Source organism: Sturnira hondurensis, unplaced genomic scaffold (genome assembly GCF_014824575.4).
Source record: "Sturnira hondurensis isolate 20B ecotype Veracruz unplaced genomic scaffold, ASM1482457v3 Scaffold0020903, whole genome shotgun sequence".
In the NCBI taxonomy this organism is placed as follows: Eukaryota; Metazoa; Chordata; class Mammalia; order Chiroptera; family Phyllostomidae; genus Sturnira; species Sturnira hondurensis.
The window spans coordinates 624,057-648,649 of record NW_028093534.1 but is presented as its reverse complement, the minus strand read 5'-3'; the positions used below and the strand labels follow the sequence as shown (position 1 = coordinate 648,649).

Here is a 24,593-nt window from a genome sequence, read left to right as displayed (position 1 = left end):
TGCTGACTCCGTCCCTCTTACCATCCCCGTTGAACGGTTAGTTGTTGTCGGACTTCCGTATAATTCAATTTTCTGTTCTTTGGCTGTGTCTTTGTTCTCCAAACCTTTGTTGTATTCAAACTTGGTTGTGGGAGAAGGCACAGTGTTTCCACCTATGCCTCCATCTTGGGGGAAGTCCTTTGTTATTTTTTTAAGTAAGTTTTCAGTTTCTTGGTCATCGTCTTCTTCTAGTGCGCCTATAATTCGGATGTTGGAACGTTTAAAGATGTCCTGGAGGTTCCTAAGCCTCTCCTCATTTTTTTGAATTCTTGTTTCTTCATTCTGTTCTGATTGAATGTTTCTTCCTTCTGCTCCAAACCATTGATTTGAGTACTGGTTCCCTTCTTGTCCCTTTTGGTTCCCTGTAGATTTTTCTTTATTTCGCACAATGCAACCTTCATTGTGCCTGGTCTTTTTTATGCTGTTGAAGTACCCAGTGAGTTCCTGGAGCATTCTGATCACCAGTGTTTTGAACTGTGCATCTGATAGGTTGGCTATCTCTTTGTTGCTTAGTAGTATTTTTCCTAGAGATTTGATCTGTTCTTTCATTTGGGCCATTGTTTGTGTGTCTCAACACACCTGTTACTAGTAGGGGTAGAGCCTTAGGTGCTCACTAGGGCAGGACAACCCCGTTGCTGGGTTGTGATGCTGTATGTGGGGTGGGGTCTGAGAGGGAACAATGGTGCTTGCTCCTCTCTCTGCTAGATTTCCGTCCCTTCACTACCCACAAGCAAACTGGGCCCTTCTAGTGCTGATTCCTGGGTGGGTGGGTTTGTGTGCATTCTAGGACACTGTGGGTCTCTCCAACAAACTCTCCTGCGAGATTGGGAGTTTCTGCTGCTGCTGCCACCTCAACCCCCACAGGAGTTTTCAGTCAGAGGCTTTGAGGCTTTATTTCCCTAGGGTTGGAACCTGGGTTGCATGGTCTGTCACACTCCTCAGTTGTTCCCCCAAGTTTATCTGCTTGTGAATGTGGGACTGCCCGGTTGGCCAACCGCCACCTTGCTGCGAGTCCTCTCCACCCGGCCGCCCGACTCTGCCCCTCCTACTGGTCTAGATGAATGTTTCTTCTTTAACTCCTTGGTTGTCAGACTTTCATACAGTTTGATTTTCTGTCAGTTCTGGTCGTTTTTTGTTTTTAAATTTGTTGTTGTCCTTCTTTTGGTTGTTCGAGGAGGCACAGTGTGTCTACCTATGCCTCCTTCTTGGCAGGAAGTCCTGGAGGTTCATTTTTTAATATAAGTTTTAGAATGATATTTACAGTACAATTCCATTTGAAAGAGAGAGGAAATCTCTTTAAAGCTATATCTGTGCATTTATATTTACAAAGAAAATTTCTGAAAAGATATACAAGCAACAAAGATTATCTTTAGGTAATGAGATGGAACTTTTAGTTTTATGTTTCTTTTTAAAAATATGTTCATGTATACTTAAAATTTTTTTAAACTATTTAAAATGGCTAGCATTTGACCATTTGCTGTTTCACCCACACAGTGAGATGCTAGGGCTGTGTCCCGGCCTGTCTCCTTAGGAGCTCACGGTGTAGTGGGTTCCTGCATCTCTCTTCAGCTTCCCAGTCTGTGCTTCCCTCCTCTATTTTGTCTTCCGTCAACACGGGTTTACCTGTCAGTTCCCTGAAAACACCCACAGTTGTATGCTGCCTGCCTTTGTCCACTCTGCTGTCCTCTTTCCTTGCCATTCCTTCCCCCTTCATCTGACAAATTAATATTTCTTCATCTCTACCTGTCCTTTTAAACCCCTCCCAAATATTATCTGCCTTCCTTTGTGGACATCCTTCAGCTCAGTCTTCTCCCTTTTATTCCCCACCCAAGGGGGAAAAGTCTCTTCTGCTGCTTATCATACATTATTCATATTTTTGTTATTTACCCTGCATCATAACTACTAGTTTACACATATGTCTTTCCTAAAAATACAGTTTTGCTCAATTTTGTAACCCTGGAGCCTAGCACAATACCTCACACAAAATCAATGCTGAAGAACATTTTAATCGAATTGAATTCATGAGACAAGAAAGGGTACTCTGGGTAGGATGAGTATGTGTGCAAAGGCCAAAGTCATGAATTACTGGAACATGAACCAGTTTGGCAGGACAGGAAGATTTGTACTGGGAAATATGGTTGAGTGGTTTTGGCAAGGCTGACGATGGAAGCTGTTTAAAAGCCAGGCAGAGCAGACTTGGTAGGTAAATGTTGGTAGATGAAGAACTCTTCTCACTTCCTTTAAGTCTTTGCTCCAGTCTCTCTTCTCAGTAGGCTTACCCTGACCACCTCCTTTAAAACTGTCACTTCTGCCCTGGCTGGTGTAGTTCAGTGGATGGAGCACGGGCTTGCGTACCAAAGGATCATAGTTCGATTCCCAGTCAGGGCACATGCCTGGGTTGCAGGCCAGTTCCCAGCAGGGGTCGCATAAGAGGCAACCATACATTGATATTTCTCTCCCTCTGTCCTTCCCTTCCCCTCTAAAGATAAATAAATAAAATCTTTAAAAAAAAAACCCTGTCCCTTCCCCACTCACCCACCTCCTTATCCCGGCGTTCTTGATCTCCCTTCCTTGACCTTCCTCCTTTTTCCATTGAACATGTCACATTCGATGTCATTTACTATTTTGTTATGTTTTTATTTATTGTCTGACTTCCCCTTTGGAATATAAAAGCTTCCCAACCAGGCTAGCCTTGTTCACTGATATTTCTCAAGCACCTAGGGCATTGCCTGTCACATAGTAGGCACTCAGTAAACATTTGTTGAGTAAAGGAATCCTAAATTAAAGAACTTAGGTATCTTGTCCAGAGCAAAGATAGCATAGATAGCTCAGGTAGAGTTCAACTGCTTTGAACTCTAGAGAACTGAGTTTATTCTGTAAAACTGCTAAAATAGTGCCGTCAATTTGTGATGTAATTTAGGACAGGGCTTGGGGTGGGTGGAGGTTAGGGAAAGAAAGGTATATTGCCCCAAGGTTTCTTGCCTTAGAAACCAAGTGGAAAGTAAAAATTTATAAGTACATTTGAGTTATTTTTTTCTTAGAAAAGTGTTGTTTTGTGTGATTAATGCCAGTGCTTTAATAATTTCTCTTTTTCTTTTTCCACAGACCTTTGTAGTATTAAACAGAGGGAAAACTCTCTTCAGATTTAGTGCCACGCCTGCCTTGTACATTTTAAGTCCTTTTAACCTGATAAGAAGAATTGCTATTAAAATTTTGATACATTCATATCCTTTTCTGCAAATGTGGAGTGAGTGTGGCAATTGCATGATCACTGATGTATATTTCTAAATTGTGACAACTGAGTTGCATATTAAATATTTTACCAATAGTGTAGTTGACTGTCCCACCGGTCAGAGGTTTAGGAGTGAACATCTACCAAATCCTGAGTTGTGGGCATCAGCAAATTCTTTTTTCTTAGGATGATATTGTGGGGGTTTGAAATTTTGTTAGTATCATGTAGAGGAACAAATTAAGTGGTGACCTTTTACTAAAATCTTATTTTTAAAGTGCTCGGACTTTGGTAATTTCACCCTGAGGCAGATTATTCAGGTTTTTAATGTATTAAAGTCCAATATCAGAATATTTTGAAAGCTGCTTCATCAATTACAAGCTGTTGAATGAATTAGAGACCTTCCTTGAATAGTTTTGATTTCTCGAACAGTGAGCTTAGAATGCATCTGAGGTAGTTTCTCGGGGCAAATGGCCTCCCTGGTATAGAAGTTTAGATTTAGACTGCATGATGGCTATAAACCTTTTCTGGTATTTTTATTCCCATTAAACAGAAAACTCCCAATTCACTCGCGTGGCCTGAGTTTCACATCTTCTTAATATAGGAGAACATATGATAGATGAAAAATTATGTGATGGATGTAGCATCTTTGCATGGTGACTTTAAACTCTCGTGGTTGGTATTTAATTTGACATACTTAGTCCCATGCCTCGATGTGTATTGTACTCTCCAAGTAGGATGAGGAAACAAGCAATTGCAACTTGGTAAATTGGTTTGCCAAGCTTTCACCACATTCTATTCACTCTAAAAATTGAGCAACCTATTTGTGAAATTTGGCTTATAAGCAACAAAGTTATGAAATCTGAAGGTTTACCAGGAAATAAATAATTCACAATGGACGTCTTCCCTTTTTACTGGATCAGGAGAGGGAGTGTTTCTTCTCTTCTAACCAGAGCATGTTATTCCCTGAGGAAAAATCCAGCTATATGAAGTACTTTTTCTTTTTAAAACTCCACTCATAGAATGAAGATAGCGAATGCCATTAGCAAAAGACAGTGAGTTAGCAATAAATGAGATATGTCTTCTGTGCTTGTTAAAGTGACAGTTTGTGTCTGAGTAACTCATACTGACCTAAAGCAGTTTAATTTTTCTCAGTAGACAAGAGCAGAATGAGTCAAGAAAGGTCACGGATGAAACTGCAATGCCAACAAAGCGGTTTACTCTCCATAAACATTGCTGGGCATGGTCAGAATGATCACGTGAATTTGCCCCATTACCTAACTCTCGGGAATATGGTGGTGTGGACATCTTTGAAAGCCTGACCCAATACGCCACAGCAGGTTTTCCAAAGTGGGTAAATTTAGCACACATTGGCTACTTCCTTGCTCCCCAAGAGCAGTTCAGCACTTTGGAGGACTGGCAGGGGAGGGGTGAACCATTAATTACATGTAGCTTTTCAAATAATTAGTTCTGTAAAATAATTAACTTAATAAATGAGCACTGAGTAATACTGATTAAAATGTAACTTATTCAGGGGCTTATTCCACACTTGAGGTGGAAGTTGCAAGAGGGGCAAAGGTTTTTTCCCGAAGGAAGGGAATGAGGACAGCCTTTCTGAAAGCGAGACTTTCTGCTGTCCTCACCCACACCTCTCCGTGGGGTGTGGATGCGCATGGTGGAACTCTGCGGCGACCAGTTTCCATCATCGCCTCTTCTTTGCCTCCTCTTCTGTGCTTTGCCTCCTTCAGGTTGTGGAGTTCGATCTCACGGCACCCAATGTGAAATGTTTGTTTTCTGAGGGAAAAAGTAAGTTTGTGTATTCTCCCTTGACTCTTCTCTACAGTGTTTAGCATGATCATCATGTGCACTATTTTGACCAACTGTGTATTCATGACCTTTAGTAACCCTCCTGAGTGGTCGAAGAATGTGGAGTAAGTAACTCGTTTGCTTATTTGCCTGCTTGTTTGGTTCACTTTTAGTCACTGAACCTTACTTTGTCACAGTTTATCCGTCAAGGGAAATGATCGGTTCTGCCTACTCTTTATTTCACAGAGTGGGGCGGAGGTCCGTGCACATGGGGTGTGGGGACTGCCAGTTCCAACTCTGAAGGGAGAGTAGGCGCCGGAAGTTCCTGCCCTCACCCCCGCCTCTTCCTGTGCTAGCCGGTGCTTTTTACTTGTTGCCACATCACTGCCTTCGGCCCTCAGTTCCTGACAGTACTGCCTTCTTCTCCATCTTACTGTTCCCTTCATTTTGACTTGTCTACAGTTAAGAACAACTCTGGGGCTGCCTCCCCCGGTTCGAAGAAGGCGGTGCAGAGGCACTTCTCTGTAGCACCTGTCAGGACCCAGAACAGTATTCCGGAGTTCTCGGCCTGTCCTTTCCGCAGCATCCCTTTCTCCTGCTTACTTCCACTTGCCTGCATCGGCCATGCCCTTTCCGTTTCCCTTCTGTCTCCTTTCTGTTGGTGGAAGCCACACTTCAGGGGGTGTTATCCTAGAAGATTCACGTAAAGTTTTCGTCTGTTCAGAAGTTACCTTAAGCTCTCCATTTCTTTCCCAGGTACACGTTCACAGGGATTTATACGTTTGAGTCACTAGTGAAAATCATTGCAAGAGGTTTCTGCATAGATGGCTTTACCTTTTTACGGGATCCATGGAACTGGTTAGATTTCAGCGTCATCATGATGGCGTAAGTTCTCTGCTCACTTTTGTTGGTGTTCTGGGTGCAGATATGGGCAGTTTTACTCCTAGGTGTTAGTGTGACAGTGAAAGTGTGAGTGTGAGCCAGTTGCATGAGGGACTGGTGGGTAACCATGTAAGGCTGTATGGGTTTATGACTGTGGTTCTTGCTTGTGAGGGCCTTTTGTTCAGGTGGTGACGGTGGGGTTCTGTGGGAGGAGGTAAGCAGAGGCTTTACAGCTGGGGAGGAAGTAGGAGGTGATTTCTCAGTGGCATGCTCTCATATTTCCTGCCTCCTCATAACATTGACCAAGGTTTGCACATTTATCACTAGGGGGCCTTGGTGAAGACTGGAGATTTCATAGGCGTATACCTTAAACTGAAAATCCATTTCCTTGTAATTTTATGAGTCTGGCCAGCTGTTGCAGACTTCAGAGCACATTTTAGAACCAAAACATGAGTGAAGGTCTCCAAACTGATTACTTCTAAAGAATTACTGACCAGTACTTCAAACTATTGCTAGAGAGCAGTGTAACTCCTCATTGGTATACTAGTTGTTCTTGGTAATTTCTGTTGTTGTAACGATGAAAGTGGATCTCTGGGAAACTAAGCTAATGACAGACAAGTTGTAGCAGACTTTTTTATGTTTATTTCCAAGCTGGGAGAGCACTTGGAGGTTCAGTAGGGGTAAGGGTATTGTATAGACTGTATAAGGGTTTGGGTGTCTGCATGCAGGCGTGTAAGAAGTTGAGTGTGCGTATGGGTCTGAGCATCAGAGAGAATGACATATTTGAACTACAAAATGTGAGTGAATGATGTGCATTGAATATTTGAAACTGGAACTTTGACTTTCTGTTATATTAAGGCAATTTCTAGCTTTCCAGCATTAAGAAAATGAACATATTGGTGTTCATTTGAAATTTAAGTGTCCTTGCTTGGCACAGAGCTGGTGATAAAATGGGCATTTAGCGTCATATTTGCTCTGATGATTTGGATTTTCCTGAGCCCCACTTTTGTGTGTCACAGGCTAAAGCTTCATCCGTAGGCGTGACTGCAAAGATATGCATACAGCTTTTGGCTAAGTCATGTGTACAGGCATTTAAACACTTGCCTTTGTCAGCTAAGGAGTTATTTTAATGGATATTTGTTTTTATGGGACTCCTGCTACAAAAACTTGTCTTTTTTTCCTAAGAAATTGTTCACAAAACTTGGGGACATAAGCCTCGAAACTTCCCAGCCTTTCTTTTTATTAAAAAAAGTGAATGGCCCAAGAGCAGTCATTCTGCTTCAACCTGCACATCACAATGCTGATTGAGAGTAAGCCCCAGGAATCTCCTGGTTGTATCGGTTCTTTCAAATATGCTTTTAAATTCTTCTTGCCTAGGTTTTAACAATGTGTTTCTTAAATGTTTATATTTTGAAACTTTTCTTTTTTCAAGGAAAAAATGAAATCATAAATTGTGTATAAGACCCTTTCTTCCCCCCCATTCTCAAACCCTCGCCCAACGGTACCATTACAAGTTAACTTTGGTTTGATTCTGCAGGTATATAACAGAGTTTGTAAACCTAGGCAATGTTTCAGCTCTGCGCACTTTCAGGGTACTGAGGGCTTTGAAAACTATTTCGGTAATCCCAGGTAAGATGGCCCGGGTTTGGTGTTAGGTGTTGGGTTAGGGCCTTGACGTGACGTATTGTACTTTTTGTTTTGTTGTGGTTTTGTTTTTTTCCTTTGGTGTTTGTGTTTGTGTTTGTGTCTGTGTTTGTCATTTGTGTCTGTGTGTGACCTCCCTTACTACAGATATGTGACAGAGTTTGTGGACCTGGGCAATGTCTCAGCGCTGAGAACATTCAGGGTTCTCCGAGCTTTGAAAACTATCTCTGTAATTCCAGGTGAGAAAATTTAAACACATGACTGACTGCCTCATCTTCTCTCCCCCTTCCTTTCATTTCGTCCACCACATCCTCAAGCCGTGTCAGCACAGATGACGTGGCCTTGCATTGTGCATGTTTTTACTGGGAGCCATTCTCTGGGAGGGCCCTTTGGTCCTCAGGCACTTTCTCCGGCGGTGCTTGCCAGGCATGCAGCCCCCATTCCATCCACGCTTTTGAAAAAGCACGTGCTTAAGAATCACTTGGATGTTACAGTATCTGAAAAAATTGTCACAGAGCTAAGCTGTGTGTCTCTTTGAATATAAGTCATTTGCTTTCTGGCCTCATGGAATTACAGTAATATTAACATTGGCCATCATTCCATTGCTTGTGATTTCTAGGCTTCCTATTGCATGGTTTACTGATGGAATGTTACTTGAAGAACTGTACTTTTATTGTTACTGTGTTAATTATTTAATCACATCAGAAACCTACCCAGTTAACTACTCATTATTACAGACAAATTTAAGAGCTTTTGAGTTCGGTAACTGAACCTGAAAAATTACTGTTTATCGGTAATTATTCTTTTGTTGTCTGTTTCACTAATAACAACCAGTAGACATCTACTATACATATATTCAGAGACCATTCTCAAACATAATCCCAGTGAAAGCTTATGCGGGTGCTGTTTTAAAAAAATCAAAGGTAAGATGAAATTTGTCTGAGGTATGGGCAAACACAACGTACCGAAATTTGAGAAGGGAAAAAAAGGAATCAGTGGGTGATTGAAAGGTAGTTGATTTACAATCTCTTTAAAATGTTTTCCTTTTTCTTTTTTGGTCCTGGTTGACCTAGCCCAGGTAGTTCTTAACCTTTTGAAGGTTTTGGATCCTTTTGAGAATCGGATCAAAGTTCACAGACCCCCCCTGAAGCCCACCTGTGGATCCCAGGTTAAGATCCCTTAATTTAGTTTAAATCCTTACTACCTAGTGATACTGAACTATCAGTATCACTATAGTGATAGTGATACTATCTTTTTAAAGACCAGTTTGCTACCTGGTAATACTGAACTGTCTTTTTAATTAAGACCAGTCTTGATGTCTAGTCAGAAAGATATTTTCGTTAGTCTTGGCCTAGGACACACTGGCAGTAAAATGGCAGAAGCTGAGACTGTGTTGTTGCTGACTGGACTTTGGTTGTGTTTGGGGGTTTTCACGGAACAGACCAGACTTCCCACTGCACGTTTTAAAAACATGGACATGAAGAACAGAGGCATCTCATTCCTGGTAGCACATGGTTCTTCCGCTTGTGGCTGACTCAGAAGCATTTCTCTTTCCCCCTTTTTAACATTATCTAAATAGGAGGTGTCAGAAGGAAACACAAACGTTGACTCCTAGAGAGGACAGACTTAGAATGTGGCTTAACAAGAACCCCAAGGAAGGTAAACCCCAATTTCTCCATTTATAGATTTGGACCGTGAATTTGTCTAGTAATGAGCCCTCCTAAAAATGAATTCCTTTATTTTAGGCAATGGCAGCTTGCTCTTTTTCAACCAGAGTTTGGGTATCAGTTGGAGTATGTCCTTCTTGGCAAAAAACTACAACTCTGACTTAGCAAAGTTTAGTTCCTAGTCATTTTAAGCCCATTTGACAGAAAGTCCAGCTCACCCTCCAGACAGCCTCACACAGCTCGTCTACTCCTTAGGCGGGGGCCTTGTCTTGTTTTTTAAGGCATCTGGAGCACCGAGTCTTTACTTTTATTTTTCTTTTCGTCTCTTTCCTCCTCTGGCCTCCTTTTAAATATGATGCTGTGTTTTCCACTCACTTCCCCCAGTGTACTCCACAAGGCATCTGTCTCTTTATGTTCTTGTGATCTCAAAACTTCTCTTCTAGAATTAAATTGGAAAGCTGTGTTCTATTCACTAACTAGGGCAGCAGCTGCTATCTATGGTCTAGCTTTTAGCTTCTGTCTCTGTGCTATATGGTTCACTTCTGACGACAGCACTACTGCAAGATAGCTCTTGACTGATGTCACTGTGTTCATCCTTAGTACTCCGGTGCTTCACACACACAGGTCCTGGCCCATCGCACTCCACACGTGATTGTAGTCGTTGCAGTTATTATTATGAAGAAGAAGCCTAAACCCAAAGAAAGGGTTTGTATCAAGATTTAGACATCAGCTGCACAGTTTGAAATAGATTTTGGATCCCTGTTTCAAGAAGCACCCCAGATGAGCTGGCTTTGGGGGATTAACTGGGATGGAAAGTAACTTATAGGCAATAATAAAGCCAGTACCAGTTCATTGTCAGTGAGTGGCATAACCAATACTTGAATTAAAGTATGACTTTTAATTCTGAATTCCTTTTGTCCCCCATTCTACTTAGAGTTAGTAAGAGAAATCAGAGTACTCTCTTGTTTGGTAAGTGATGTCCCCCTCATGAGAGACTTCTGTCATCCCATATAAAATCTGAACGTGCCAATTGTGCTTTCCCCACAGAGGGCTGAGGTCCTGTTCCCACCTGCCTGTTACCCAGGTCTCCATCCAAGGCGGGGGCACCAGTGCATCAGTCAGTGGACCTGGCCCATCTCTTGATCGGAAATCTAAGCCATTTCAGCTCCACTGCTGCAGAGCTGAGATACAGTTCCCTCTTTGTAAAAACCGTTGTTTTCCATACCAACTTTTGTCATGGATGACTTCAGTGAAATTGTTGCTCTCTTTACCGTCTCCTCTTCTCAGTTTGAATATGGGTTCTTGCCAAAGCTGCCACAAACAGAAGTGAGATCAACAACAGAACAGACATAGGGCCTATAAGATCTCACAAAGCTCTCCTGGGCCTCAGCTTCCTTTATGAGTGTTTTCTCTTTCTTAGAAGCACTCACCTAGCTTACCTAGGCTGATGCTGTCCTCCCTCTTAGCATCTTCGGTAGATACTCTGAATGTTTCAGGGCTGCTAGGACTCCCAGAGGAATGGAGAGTACAGTGCATCAGTGAGCTCCAGCCTTTTGTATTAGAGAAGCTGTAATTTAGAGCTGCCTTTTAGCTTAGAAAAGGTCAAATCCACCTTCCCACCCATTTTACTTGCTAACTCAAGACCTGGATATGTGTCATTCATGGTTCCCATTTGGCTTCAGAGGACTTGACTTGGAGAACAGTGCACATAAACTCTATGCTAAAACTTCAGAAGGAAATTTAAATCCTTTTAAAATTTTCTTTAAAAAATATTTTATTTATTCTTAGAGAAGGGAAGGGAGAGAGAAAGTGACGGAGAGAAACATTGATGTGCAAGAGATACATTGGTTGTCTCTCATCTGCCCCCAACTGGGGACCTGGCCCACAACCCAGGCATGTGCCCTGACTGGGAGTCGAACCAGTGACCTTGTGGTTAGCAGGCTGGCACTCAGTCTACTAAGCCACACCAGGCAGGGCTAAATCAACACTTTGAACCAAAGACTGGAGCATATCTTACTAGAAATGTGTTTTGGCTCTGAGAGCCATGGATCTGTTGCATTCACCTTGTGTGGGGACCTTGAAGGAACAGCTTAGGAGTGAATTGGCTCTTTGTACCTTCTAAATTTTCTTTGGTCTGTAATTTGTAATTTGCCAGATTCAACTTGACATTGAAGTATTTTGTATAGAAATTTGTATGTCTTAAAAGTTAGTTTTCACTCTGTATTTATCTAGAACCTGGGTACAAAAATGAAGTGACTTGGTTAGAAACTTCATCTTCTGCATGCTTTGACTGCGTGCCACCAGACTGCCAGGCCCAGCTGTGGGTAGGGTGTTGGTCTGAAAGCAGGTGTCTCGGGTTTTTCTTAGGTAGTATCACCTAATGGTGTGAATAAAACCAGCCAGGAGGACTTTACTTACCAATTCCTTTTCATTTCCATCATTTAAATGGTTCCCCCAAAGCACTGTCTTTTCTGTTTGTCAGCATTGATTCAATACCATTTTGTTCTCTTTAGAGTTGAGATTTCCTGATTATTTTTCCCTTGGGTTGTTTTATTTCTCTGCTTTCATTTCTGTTACTTTCTCTCTTTACCCGTGGGATCAGGTAGGAAGCAAGGAGAACGACAGGCCTTTTCCTTCCCACCCCAGTATTTGCACTTAAGAAAGCATTTTCTTTAAATGTGTGCAGTATGAATACAACAGTTTCTAGTGAAGGGGGATAGAGTGTTTTAAAACTATATTCAGGTTCATTATTTCTTTAAAAATATTCTACGTATTAATCTACTTGGTTTTGTATTTCTCCTTTGTCCACATTGCTTTCTCAGAAAAGATAACTAAAATTTAACCAAAGTTTAACATAGTGGTCCTAAGTGGAAAAACCTAAGATTCACAGGATGCCGCTTGACCTACCTTTGAGAGCTGGTTCAGTTTTTGTCAGACTTTGTAACTTGAATCTAGTCTTGAGTAAGTAAGTCTATGGCCTCCAAGCCTCTCCCAAATTACTGTTGCTCTGAAGAATCTTCAAGAACTATCCTGTGGCTCTGACTGATATGGCTCAGTGGGTTGGGCATTGTCCTGCAAACCAAAAGGTCACTGGTTCAATTCCTGGTCCAGGCACATGCCTGGATTGCAGGCCAGGTCCCCATTTCGGGGCATGTGAGAGGCAACTGACTGATGTTTCTCTCCCTCTCTTTCTCCTTCTCTTCCCCTCTCTCTAAAAATAAATAAGTAAAGTCTTTTTTTAAAAAGACAGAACTGTCCTTGTGGGGATTTAATCTGCAGCAGGAAAGTTGACCCGTGTGGCTTTACTCCTAGTGTTTGTCTGGACCAAACTAGACTCTGGGAATTGGGGAACTTTTCTTACCTCTGGGGTGAGTGTGGCTTGCCACTGCTCTTGAGGCCTGTTCCAATGTTAATTTTGTGGGAGTTTTAGCTCATGTTCCTTCAGACCAGTTAGATTCCTCAACCTGAGCCACATACTAGGAAATAGAAATTTACTTTATCTATATATAATCTGGCATCACCACCATGTTGGAAGATTTTGATCCCAGTGTGCGGGGCTGATTTCCCTGGATGTAGCACATAATCAGACTTTATTCATTTGCTCGAGAGATTGTAGGCCTTCACCTGCTTCTCAAAATTCATTAAATATCTGACTTCCTCTCAGGTAGTTGACCTTTCTGTATCCTCGGTCCAGTTGTCTTTCCTTAATCTATAGTAATTGTATTCACGGCTCTGCTCAGACATCCCCATGCTAGTGAATGTTAGCCTTTTTCAAGAGTTCTTGCTGTCCAACCCCCCCCCCCCCCCGTGGCTTCTGTTGCCTACTCTGTTGTGTAGGAGTCATTTGAAGGAGCATTCTGCTCTGTTTGGGATAATCTGTTTTCAGTCTCTTGCTTGTTCTGTCTGGTATGTGATGTTATGAGCCAGTGGAAGAAGCAAGACAGCTGGTCTTCACCGACAGAGCGGTGCCATTCTCCATTCCTGAACGTTATCCTGTTGGGAATTCTACCGGCAGCTTCTTGCCCTCATTGGCTGACCGGTGCTGGTGGTAGCAGGGAGCACTTTTACTTGGTTGCATTTACTGGTACGCGGCAGCAGCTGCTGACAAGACTTGAGTTTAAGAAATGGATTGATGGTGTAGACTCCATAAACTGGCATTGATGGCTACACACATGGTTGTTTACAGCCGTCAACCCCAGTGGAAGGAAGACGTGTCTTAGCTGAGGGCTGTGTATAGTCCAGTGGTCATTTATATTTACTTTTGCTGAGTAATCAAGTGTTAGCCTGGACCTGCAAACATTAAGCCACATCACCTTTTTTCTTCCTGTATTTTCCTCTAGTTTTCTCCTAACGATCTGGATGAGAATCTTGGAGAGTAAACTTGATAGATGGCCATAGTTAATGTTATTTAGTGCTTATTCATGCTTAATTAAGATTTGTTACTCTGAGCCCCTCTGAAGTATAAGTAGCTGAATATAATTTCCAGCCCTAAGTTTCAACTTTAAACTTCTTGAAATCTGAAAGATCTCTCTCAAGGAGTTGATCTAAGTCTTAGATCTCCAAATACACATTTTAATTTTTTTTAACCTTTTTGGACTCACGTTTACAGATTTCTTTAGTAGTGACGTCTGGTTTGCGAAGAAGAGCTGTTAAGCCAGCAGACTGCAACTGTTCAGGTCCATCCCCAGGGAAGGGACAGTTCTGTGTATGGTCGGTATGTTAGTTGAGCATCTCTGGTTGTAGGATACAGGAGAACATCAAGAAATCTAATGGCTGCAATGTTTTGGGCTCTTAGAAGCCAGTGAAACCAGAATGTAGATCCAGAAAGCCCCAGATCCCAGGAAGTGCTTTGTCTTCCTTTCTCTTCTCCCCATGTGTCTATTTCCTTATTCCATCTCTTAGCATACTAACTGCCTTTACTTCTCAGACGTACCCTGCTATAATGACAGAATATGGCTACCACTTAGCTCCCAAATTTATATATTACCATTCCTACCATATGAAAAGACTACTGGACTGTCTCTTGTCCTGGAGGAAAGGATCTGAATTTAAGTCAGACATCTGCTCTGTCATCTGTAAGCTAGTAAGAGACGTTCACTTCCTACAACAAGGCTGCTGGGTGTCCACCCTTATGTAACGGGCTAGTTTGAGCCAGCGATTTCCTACGACATGGCTGGGACGGAACTGTCGGTGGGGGTGGGGGTGCTCCCAACCTGGGAAAAGCAGAGTGGACTTAAGCTAAAAGTGTACGTTTTTTCCAATTTACCTATTTATATGACAACAGCTTGGTTTGACTATTTTGCATTACTATACACTTGTTACCTGTATAATGGCAGCTTACAACTTATTTCTCAATTTATTTAAAATAGAAAAAGAAAAGATCATCTGGTGTTCGGATGAGAGGTTGTCTGAACCATTCCGGAGGAACAGCTGTATAAACACTTCATAACGAAGTCTGGGAAAAGAAACCTTACCACCACTCTTTACTGACCTGTTCAGTTACTCCTTGTAAATCAGCCTTTGACTGTGAAAACCATATAATTTTAGGAGCCTAGAATTGAATTATTGACTTTGTATAAACCTGCCCCAACCCAGCCAAATGTAATGAAGGACCTTTCTGTTCCTCAGAAGCGTGTGGAAATAAGTTCTGTAACACTGGGACGAGTTTTACTTCCTCGTGGCTGCCTTCTGTTTTGTACCGCCCCGACCTTCTAACCTAGTGCTGTTGTGTGACACAATTTCCCAGGGCCGTAGGGATAGAAGATTATTAGGAATTTTGACTACTTAATCTCAGACAAGCATCTGTCCTATTTTAAAAGCTTCTGGAAAAGACTCTTCAGCTTCTCCTGCACTGCCCACTGCCATGTATCCCTGTGTTTAACCGCACTCTGTGCATGAGAAAACGAGACTGAAAGGCGACTTTAAATTTCTTCTGAAACATGATGGGTCACAAATTGTGGCTGAGCCAGGGCCCGAATTCCTGCTTTCTGGTCCCCTGGCTGCTGTTCTCTTTTGCACAGCCCTGTGAGGAGAAAGGAATCTGGTTAGAAATACCCTGTACCCTGGAGCCCAGGCAAGCTCCTTCTAACCTCTCTGGTGGTAATGTGGACGGCCCGCTCTGTGAGAAGCACAGGGCCTGGCGCATGGTGCATCTCCCAGTCTAACTCTTGGCTTAACTCCTCTTAGACCCCTTTCAGGATGTCTGTGGGGGAGAAAAGGAAGTTTCTCATTCATTTACTGTTTTGATGAAAATATATTAAGTGCCTGCTTTGTGCCGGGCCCGTCACTACTGTTGGACTCAGATAGAAAATTCCATTTGACTCAGCTTTGAAAATTCTAGGTAGTTGCTGGTAAAAGCAGAGTCGTGTTCATATCACCCATTAGATCATCATTGTCATTAGTCCAATCACATCTCTTTGAGCAGGGAGAGCTGACAAGTGTTAAGTACCAGGTAATATAATTGATATTGTGCACTTATTATCTTAATTTAAACCTCAGAACAACCCATTGAGGTTGGTAGTATAAACACTTTTATAGATGAATAAACCAAGGTTCAGACAAAACTGGTTAACGTTTGAGTCATGTATTATGTACCAAGGGCTGTGTTAAGTGCTTATATGAATCATGCTTAATCCTCAAATCAGTTCTATGATATTCAACAATAATTATCTCCATTTTAATAATGAAAAGTCTGATACTCCTGGAGGTTAAATGTATTGCTCAGGTCATATAAGTAAGTGGTATGATTTGGTTAAAATTAGTAATTATATACCCAGCCTCACACTTCAAAGCCAGGATAGAGATTTCCCTTGTATTTCCACCCAATATTCTTGCCTTCAGAAGTAGATGGGACATGAGATCCCTCTCGAGGCTCCTGTGTCAAGGCTACGTGTCCGCCTCCTGCCCGTTCCGGTGCATTGGCCCCTGGGAGTGCTCAGCGCTGTGCTGGCCATGTCCTCTGGGTCCTTGGTGTCTGGGAACGCCCCGGACAGCCAGGTAGACTCAGTGTTGACCCAGACATCACGAACCCACAGCCATGTTCTTCTGTGTCTCCTGTCACTGACCAGTACAGCTAGGAAACCTGCCTGCAGGTTCTAATTTGAACCAGTGGCTTGCATTTAAACCTCAAATCCAAGAGGTTATGTATTTTTATTTTGTTTTTAATCTAGGACAGCTGAAGGTCAGTTGTAGAGAATATACATGATGCAGAAAGGTGTATTTTTAAATGGAAGGACAAAACATAAATACTCAACTGATGATAATTAACCCTTTCAACACATTGGCATTTCCAGAGCTCTTGGGAAAATATTATTGTACCTTCTCACTTATTTTTGGCTTTTAAACTTCCAGTAGTTCTTTTCCTAACCTGGAAGCCTCCTCAGTTCCTGCATTTTCCGTTTGTTTATTCCGCTAATATTTACTGAGTACCTGCTGTGGGCTAGGAACTGTAGGTACAGCTGTGAGCAAGACTCACGTAGTAATAACCACGATAAATGCCACGGAAGAAAGTGTGAGGTGCTGTTAAAATAGTAATAATAATGGGAGAGGAAAAAGAGTTGTAGAGTCAGGAAAGGCTTTCTGGGGGAGTTGATATTTAAGCTGAGACCAGAGGATAAATAAGAATTAGACCTGGAGGAAAAGGGGCATGAAGGGAGCTTCCAGGCAGAGGGACTAGCACGTAATATGAAGGGCAGAGGCAAGCAGAAGCTCGACTCCCACAGGGGCTGAGGAGCAGTCAGAGACAGGAAAGCACGTCCAGGAAGAAAAGCCACAAGTTGGAGAAGGAACTTTTTTCTTCTTTTTAAAAAGTGGTGGCTTAAAAATGGATACTTCTGGGAAAATTGATAATGTTGCTGACCCATTGTTATTCCCATGCTGTGAAAGATAAAGGGGCCTTGTTTTAAGGGTGTTGCTATGGGGAGGAGTAGAAACCAGTAGCTAAAAGGGGCCTGGGGGAGGTGGGGAGGGCTGTGGGGTGACTCTGATTCTGGGGGTTCTATCTCCTCAGGCCTGAAGACCATTGTGGGTGCCCTAATTCAGTCCGTGAAGAAGCTGTCGGATGTGATGATCCTGACAGTGTTCTGCCTGAGTGTTTTCGCCTTGATCGGGCTGCAGCTGTTCATGGGGAACCTGCGAAACAAGTGTGTTGTCTGGCCCATAAACTTCAATGAGAGCTATCTTGAAAATGGCACCAGAGGCTTTGATTGGGAAGAATATATCAACAATAAAAGTAGGTGGCCCCTTCTCTGCAAGAGGAGAAAGAGAAATCTGTCTCTAGTATACATGGTCAGAAGCTGTCACTGGGCTTTACAAAGTAGTTGGGCCAGAGAGGGGTGCCAGTGCTGCTGAGAGTGGCCTCGGGGAGTCACTGCCTTTCTCCCACGCAGGACTGTGTTCAGAAGCTCTCAAATACCTCGAAAAGGGGAAGCCCTTTCCCACCCTCTTCTCTTGCTTTAAAACCCAAAATGAAATGTTACAGCTTTGTCACATGTACCCCTAAACTTTTGCTTTGAAAATCAGGCTTAGTAGCTTGATAGAAAGCCTTTTTTCCCCTAGCTGGGTTACTGGAGATATTTAAACATTTGGTCCAGAATATACCTCGCAAGTTTTCCTAATTCTGTTGTACGAGACCTCAGTGATCAGTCTGGTCTAGGGAGTCAGGTAATCTCTAAGGCACTGTTTTATCCTGTTACAGTTAAGGAGTTTTAATAATTTCATTTCAGGAACCAAATCACTTGGGTCTTGCACTAAGGAACAGTTGGTGTAGTAGTACTTCTATAAAGTAATGGGAAAGAGTTAATATCACTGTTAGTCACTCTTGAGGAAATAAAGGCAGGTAAGTAGCCATAAGAAAATATTGCAAAGCGGGTTTCAGGGACACAGAGTTAAGGGAAACATGCCTTCCGATTTAATATAGGACACGGTAACTAGTTATCAGTGAGGATAGTTAGTTTGCCTGTGTTTAAGAGAAGTTATAACGTAGAAGGATAAAGTTGTATAAAGGGGTAAAGAATCGGAAAACTCTCTTAGGCCCCTTTGATTCAAGTACCAGAATCTGGCGTTACAGATCTGAAGTACCAGTAGAAAATGTCTGTGAAAAGGACATTGCATTAAGGACTTTGCGGTAGCACTTTTAATTTTTAAATATGTATAGCAAAATGATGGGAAAGAATTTTTGTTCAGGATTCATGGCGGTCAGAAAAGATTTATATGAACTAAAATCAATAACTGTTTCTGCTGGGACTAGTTAGGAACCATGTAACCTTACTCTCTCATTCGCTTAAATCTGCCTTATTCATTTCCTGCCTCTTCAAACTTTTCTAGCAAATTTTTACACAGTTCCTGGCATGCTAGAACCTCTACTCTGTGGGAACAGTTCTGATGCTGGGTAAGTAGCTCCCCTAATTTTATTCTTCTCCCTTAAAATAATGTTTCAGATAAAGATGGCAATATTTTCACTTTTCTTTGTGCTACTGTAGTAGACTAGTTGGATCTAACATATTGGGCCTAAAGTATTTTCTTTAAAAATTGACTTGGCTACTTTGTTTCTTTCCTCTTTTTCCTCTTCTCCTTCTCTTCCTCCTCCTCCTCCTCTTCCTTCTTCTTCTTCTTCTTCTCCATTCTCATTTGTTGGCCTGGCTCCATAGATGATTGTTTATTATCTCTAAGGTCATAGAGATGACTTACAGCTGATGCAGTAGGATTGGGTTGAAAAGCCCTGAGCTTCTCTTTCTTTCCTCAGGCAATGCCCAGAGGGATACCAGTGTATGAAAGCAGGAAGGAACCCCAACTATGGTTACACAAGCTTTGACACTTTCAGCTGGGCCTTCTTGGCATTATTTCGCCTTATGACCCAGGACTATTGGGAAAACTTATATCAGTTGGTAAGTAGTACCTCTTTTTCAAGTGCTACCTCTTTTTCTTTGGTGATAGAATTTGCGTGAGGAAATGTGTGGTCGGGCACTTTTCTGTGTATGAGACTTTTTGTGAAGACGTTATACAGGCCTTAGGGTGGCAGTTCTCTGGTTACAACATTAAGTGGATTCTTTCGTCTCTCGCTCCTGTTTCTCTAATGCTCAGTCATGTGTAGCTGTAGAGGTCGCTGTAGAGGTCCACAGCCTCTTGCCTGGCCTGGGAACCTGCTGTCTCTACCTGGTCTCCATTGTTTCACCAAACCATCTGCAGTGTTTCTACTTTTGGGTTTGGGGGCTTAGGGCATCTTTTTAAGAACTATTAATTAAACATAGTGTGAAAGGCATTATGCTAGACATTATAAAAATTAGATTTCTATTCACAAGGACCTTGAGTCTAAATAGATCAACATTTTTGAGATTTGTAACACGTTTGGACTTGTTCAAACAGGTTGTAACCGATTTTTTTAAATGGTCAATACCATTCCATTGGGCTACATCGGTGACTCTGGGCAAGTCATTTAACTTTGCTTCTTGTGATGGAGAAGTTGGTGTAGGTGATTGCAGAGGGTCTTCCAGCTTAGAAATTTTATCCTAATTCATTGTTTTCTATTCCACTTTGGCATTAGATGATGCCATTTAGTTTGAGAATGAGAAACATGTCCCCTCAGGCATGAAGAAACCTCTTTAAAGGAAGCTTCTAATGAGATCCCCTAAGGAGTTCTTGTTTTCTGTTGGACAGCCTAGAGTTCCCTGAGGTTTGAATCTTTCTTATGAAATATTTATGACTAATTTATGTAAAATTTCATTAAATACTTGTAGTTGAAAAGGCTAAAGGTGAAAACTAAGTGGTAGTGGGTCACATACACATAACCTAAAGCCCAGCTGGTTTTTGGTATCTGTTTGCTCACTGCTAGTGAAAGAACAGTTCTAGGATACTCTGCCCTTTTCTTTTTTCCCACTATCCTTTATGTCATATCCCTCTTCAACAGCACATACTAGTACAAAAGAAGAAGGAAGGTTGTCACTCAAGTTGGGGACTTCCTATGACTTGGACCTGATCCCAGAAATGGAATTTATCTGTTCATTATTGTTAAGGACCAGTAGATAAATGAGCTAAAATCTTATATTCTTTTCTTATACTTGTTTTAGAACCAACTGACAAAGTCTAATAGAATTCTTAGCCCAGAGAATTTTTTCCTTTAAAAGAGTCAAGCATTTTTCTATGAAAGGAATATATTAGGAGTGTTTGGAAATGGAAAAGGACTTATTTTGCCACAGCGAATGGGAAATACTACTGACATTTCCTGTGAGTCAAGGATATGGGAAGCCCTCGGCCTTTGGGCGTGTGAAGTGCTCTGCAATGTGAAGGAGTGCCATGGGATGAGAGACTTCCCATTCAAAATGCAGTAGAGCCCCTATGGGGGGACACTGGCCCACAGGTCATTTGCAGCCTGGCATATTTGATTCAGGTGACTCAGTAATGGTTTTATCTCTGCAGACCTTACGAGCAGCTGGGAAAACGTACATGATCTTCTTTGTCTTAGTCATCTTTGTGGGCTCCTTCTATCTGGTGAACTTGATCTTGGCTGTGGTGGCCATGGCTTATGAAGAGCAGAATCAGGCAACACTGGAAGAGGCAGAGCAAAAAGAGGCTGAATTCAAAGCAATGTTGGAGCAACTTAAGAAGCAACAGGAAGAGGCACAGGTAGGTGATTAGGTCTTGGCAGCAGTCCTGCCTGCCGGATCGCTGTGAGCAAGCGCCCGTCTAATTGCCACTCCAGTTGCTCTCTTCTAGGCAAACTAGAAGTTACTGATCTGATCAAACTACCTAATTAGCAGCTGCGTATGGTTGGTTCAATTATTCCATTTGTCTTAATGGCCAAATTGTCTGTTAGTATGTTCTTTGATTGAATTTCTCAACTGTTCTGTGTTCAACTGCCATGATGTCTGGGGAGAAGAAACAGTGGCAGAGCGGTTTATACAGCTTCATGTAAGCGTAACCTTTTTGTTGAGGAAAACATTCGGGTCTCATTCAGAGGTTCTCTGCGGTCTTAAAAAGTACCGATTGTAATTAAACATAAGTTATAGGTAAAATACTAAAGTTTGAAAAACAAATTTATACTCTACCACCCTAATACTTTACTTTCTAACCCTTATCTAAAATATACATGTATTTTCACATTGTCAGGCCCACATGTATAATATAGTTTCATTTCCTGTAATATATGTCCTAAGTAGTTCTTTTTTAAAATTTTTATTTTAATTGTTGTTGTCCTAAGTAGTTCTTAGCATTCATTTTCAGAGTTGTCCAGAAAAGTTAGTGCGGTTCAGAGAAGGCAGCCAGGTTCTTATCTGAGGTACTCAAGAGAATAAACCCCAAAGTTCTCACCACTGGGTTCTGCTCTGATCACTTCGTGCTGTATGCCACAGTGCAGATTCTGCTCGAAAATGGAGATGGCCAGGCCCTGGCCACAGTCTCCTGACTGGCTGGTTCTCCTTCCTCCTTTATTCCCCCCTTTCTCTATCTGAGGGGAAGGAACTGATCAGCACTAATTGCTTGACTTTGAGTGACTTGGGGCAATTGCTTCTGACCTGGTCTGTTGCTCTGTGGCCCCTCTCCTAGGCTGCTGCGATGGCCACCTCAGCAGGAACTGTCTCGGAAGATGCCATAGAGGAAGAGGGCGAAGAAGGGGGAGGTTCCCCCCGCAGCTCATCTGAAATTTCTAAACTCAGCTCCAAGAGTGCTAAGGAAAGACGTAACAGGAGAAAGAAGAGGAAGCAGAAGGAACTCTCTGAAGGAGAGGAGAAAGGGGATCCTGAGAAGGTGTTTAAGTCCGAGTCGGAAGATGGTATGAGGAGGAAAGGCTTTCGGCTGCCAGACAACAGAATAGGGAGGAAATTTTCCATCATGAATCAGGTAAACTCCTTGCCCTGGGTTAAGTAGCCTGAGAAATTCTGGTTTGCCTAATCTCACTCAATTCTCTTATTCCCCTTCAGCTTTCCATTTTCCAGACCCATCCCTGCATCCTCAGACCTGCCTTTCCACGTTCCATATCATTCTTCTCTAGAAAGAACTAAGTATGCCCCGAATATCAGGACCATCCTCCACTCTAAAGCCATCCCTAGGTAGATGTGATGACCTGTGGCAGACTTGCTTCCACAGTAAAGTCCGTCTCACCAGCAAGCCTATGTTCTAAAACATCAGCAAGAACTTTTCTCCTCTTAGCATCTGAACATCAGAACTTAGCACAAACAACTGTAGATTTTTAAAAAATAGATAAAACTCTTCAGATCTCCTTATTTGAGCGTGGCAAGTTCTAGTAATTATTCTAGATATATAGTGTCATGCTGATAAATTTACCCAACTTTGATAAATGGAGAAACTAAGAGAAAAAGAGTGGGAGGACTTATGGATAATTGTTGAGAATTCTATTGCTATAAATATCATCACATAAGAGATATTTTTGTATTTTAAAGAACACCACCAAAATCTAATTCTTAGGCCATTTAATTCCCCATTTTAAAGAAACACTGACAAATTTGTAAGGTATAGACTAGATCACAGTTATTGGTTATGGCGCTGTATCCATTGTATTCTCCCATTTCCCAGGGATGATTCACGTTTCTCTGTTTTATACCTCTTGCTTCCCAGTTCTTTCTTTTGCTAGTCCTGTTCATTTTATCATAGCAAAATCTCTTGTGTCCATCCCCTTTTTTCTGTTCTTATTAATCCTGCCTTTGTTCAGATTTTTGTATTGTTTTGTTCTTCTGCTGTTACCACGTTAGTGCATTTCCTCTGGTCCCTCTCCCTCTCCTCTGTGTTTATTTATAAACTATCAGCAGATTGCTTCCTGTCATCATTCATCACCAAGTAGTTATGGAGTGCCTACCATGGGTGGAGGGTTGCTAGGTCCTAAAGATTAAAAGATGATTAAAATGCTGTCACTGTCCTAGAACGCTTATAGTGTAGTGGGATGGCCAGATACATTTAAAAACTACTTATATAATAGCATCGACAGCATTACTTCATAGTTGAGATGTACTGGGTTGTTTTGGAGAGCACAGATTTATGCCAACCTATAGGTTCAGCCAAGATTTTCTGGGGAAGAAAGAGGATAAATTGCAATTAGTCGAATAATGTGTGTGTGCGTGTATGTGTGTGTTGGGGAGGGAGCAGTTAGACTGAAGAAAGAGCACTTGAAGAAAAGCGTATTCCAGTTTAGATATACCAAGTTGGATTATTTGTTGAATAACCAAGTAGAGAGGTCTTTTTGACACAGGTATAGAGAAGTGATACTCATAGAAGAGGTCCTGAACTGAGAGGTGATTGTTGAGATCATGAAACTTGATGAGATTTCTCAAAGTTATTTATTTATTTATTTATTTATTAAAGATTTTATTTATTTATCTTAGAGGGGAAAGGAAGGGGAGAGAGAGAGAGAGAGAGAGAGAGAGAGATCGATGTATGGTTGCCTGTCATGCGTCCCCTGCCAGGAACCGGGAACTGGCCTGCAACCCAGGCATGTGCCCTGACTGGGAATCGAACCGCAATCGTGTGGTTCGCAGGCCCTTGCTCAATCCACTGAGCTACACCAGCCAGGGCTCAAAGTTATTGTGTCCAGCGAAAGAACAGTGGGCCAAGGACACAGCCACTGGTGTTCGCAGGCATCGGAGATGGAACTCATGAAGGAAAGTAAAGGAGTGGTCATTCGAGGAGAGAACACAAGGGCCGGAGAAGGCTGGGGAGTGATTCCTAGACTGGAATTTAACAGCGGTGCTTTGTGAGATCAGAATTGGAAATATTTGTTGGTTTTGAAAGTCTACGTCATTGAGACCTTTAAAGACATGTTTCTGTACCCGGTAAGGATGGATGCCGTATTGGTTGGAAAGTGGGAACAATGAGTGTAGACTTCTCACTCAAGCTTATTTAAAAAATATGGATGAAAATAAGCATTTTTATAATCTGGGGGTAGGGGGGTAACCCAGAAGAAGGTGAGATGGAGGTAGAATATGGGGTAGAATAGAAAATAGAGCGCAGTCTTGGAAGATGTAGCCTCTGACAGGAAAGGGGCATCTTGTTCCCCAAAACATGGAGAAAAATAGGGAAGGGTGGTCGTGGTTATGATAGAGAGTAGGAAGTTGAAGAAGGTGATACCTGACCATCTCTAGTTTTTAATAATGTAGGAAATTTGAAATCTTATTGAAGGAAATGAGAGGTTGAGTAGGGATTTTAAAGAAAATGTTGACAGTTTAGGATAGTTTTTAAGAAAAATGGGAGGGAGAATTCCCCTAATCAGATTTACTCTATTTGCTAGTGAAGTCCCAACCCTTTAGCATGGAATTTATAGCACTTCCCCTCCCCCCCCCCCCCCCCCCCGCCCCGGACGCAGCCGGCCTTTTCAGTGTCTGGTC

The 24,593-nt window shown here is 42.1% G+C and overlaps 1 protein-coding gene across 2 annotated transcripts in view; it reads left to right on the top strand.

The window, feature by feature from the left end:
• The window catches only part of SCN8A (sodium voltage-gated channel alpha subunit 8), a 219,613-nt gene that overhangs the window by 111,294 nt on the left and 83,726 nt on the right, over positions 1-24,593 (top strand). The window contains exons 3-11 of one of the 2 annotated variants that reach the window (XM_037031019.1): positions 3,145-3,263; positions 5,110-5,199; positions 5,831-5,959; positions 7,748-7,839; positions 17,276-17,497; positions 18,592-18,655; positions 19,010-19,151; positions 20,680-20,886; positions 21,805-22,098. In XM_037031019.1, coding sequence (XP_036886914.1) covers positions 3,145-3,263; positions 5,110-5,199; positions 5,831-5,959; positions 7,748-7,839; positions 17,276-17,497; positions 18,592-18,655; positions 19,010-19,151; positions 20,680-20,886; positions 21,805-22,098 — 1,359 coding nt within the window. Of the gene's footprint in view, positions 1-3,144; positions 3,264-5,109; positions 5,200-5,830; positions 5,960-7,747; positions 7,840-13,851; positions 14,351-17,275; positions 17,498-18,591; positions 18,656-19,009; positions 19,152-20,679; positions 20,887-21,804; positions 22,099-24,593 lie in introns of those variants that run through there. The other variant, XM_037031018.1, reaches the window with a different exon arrangement.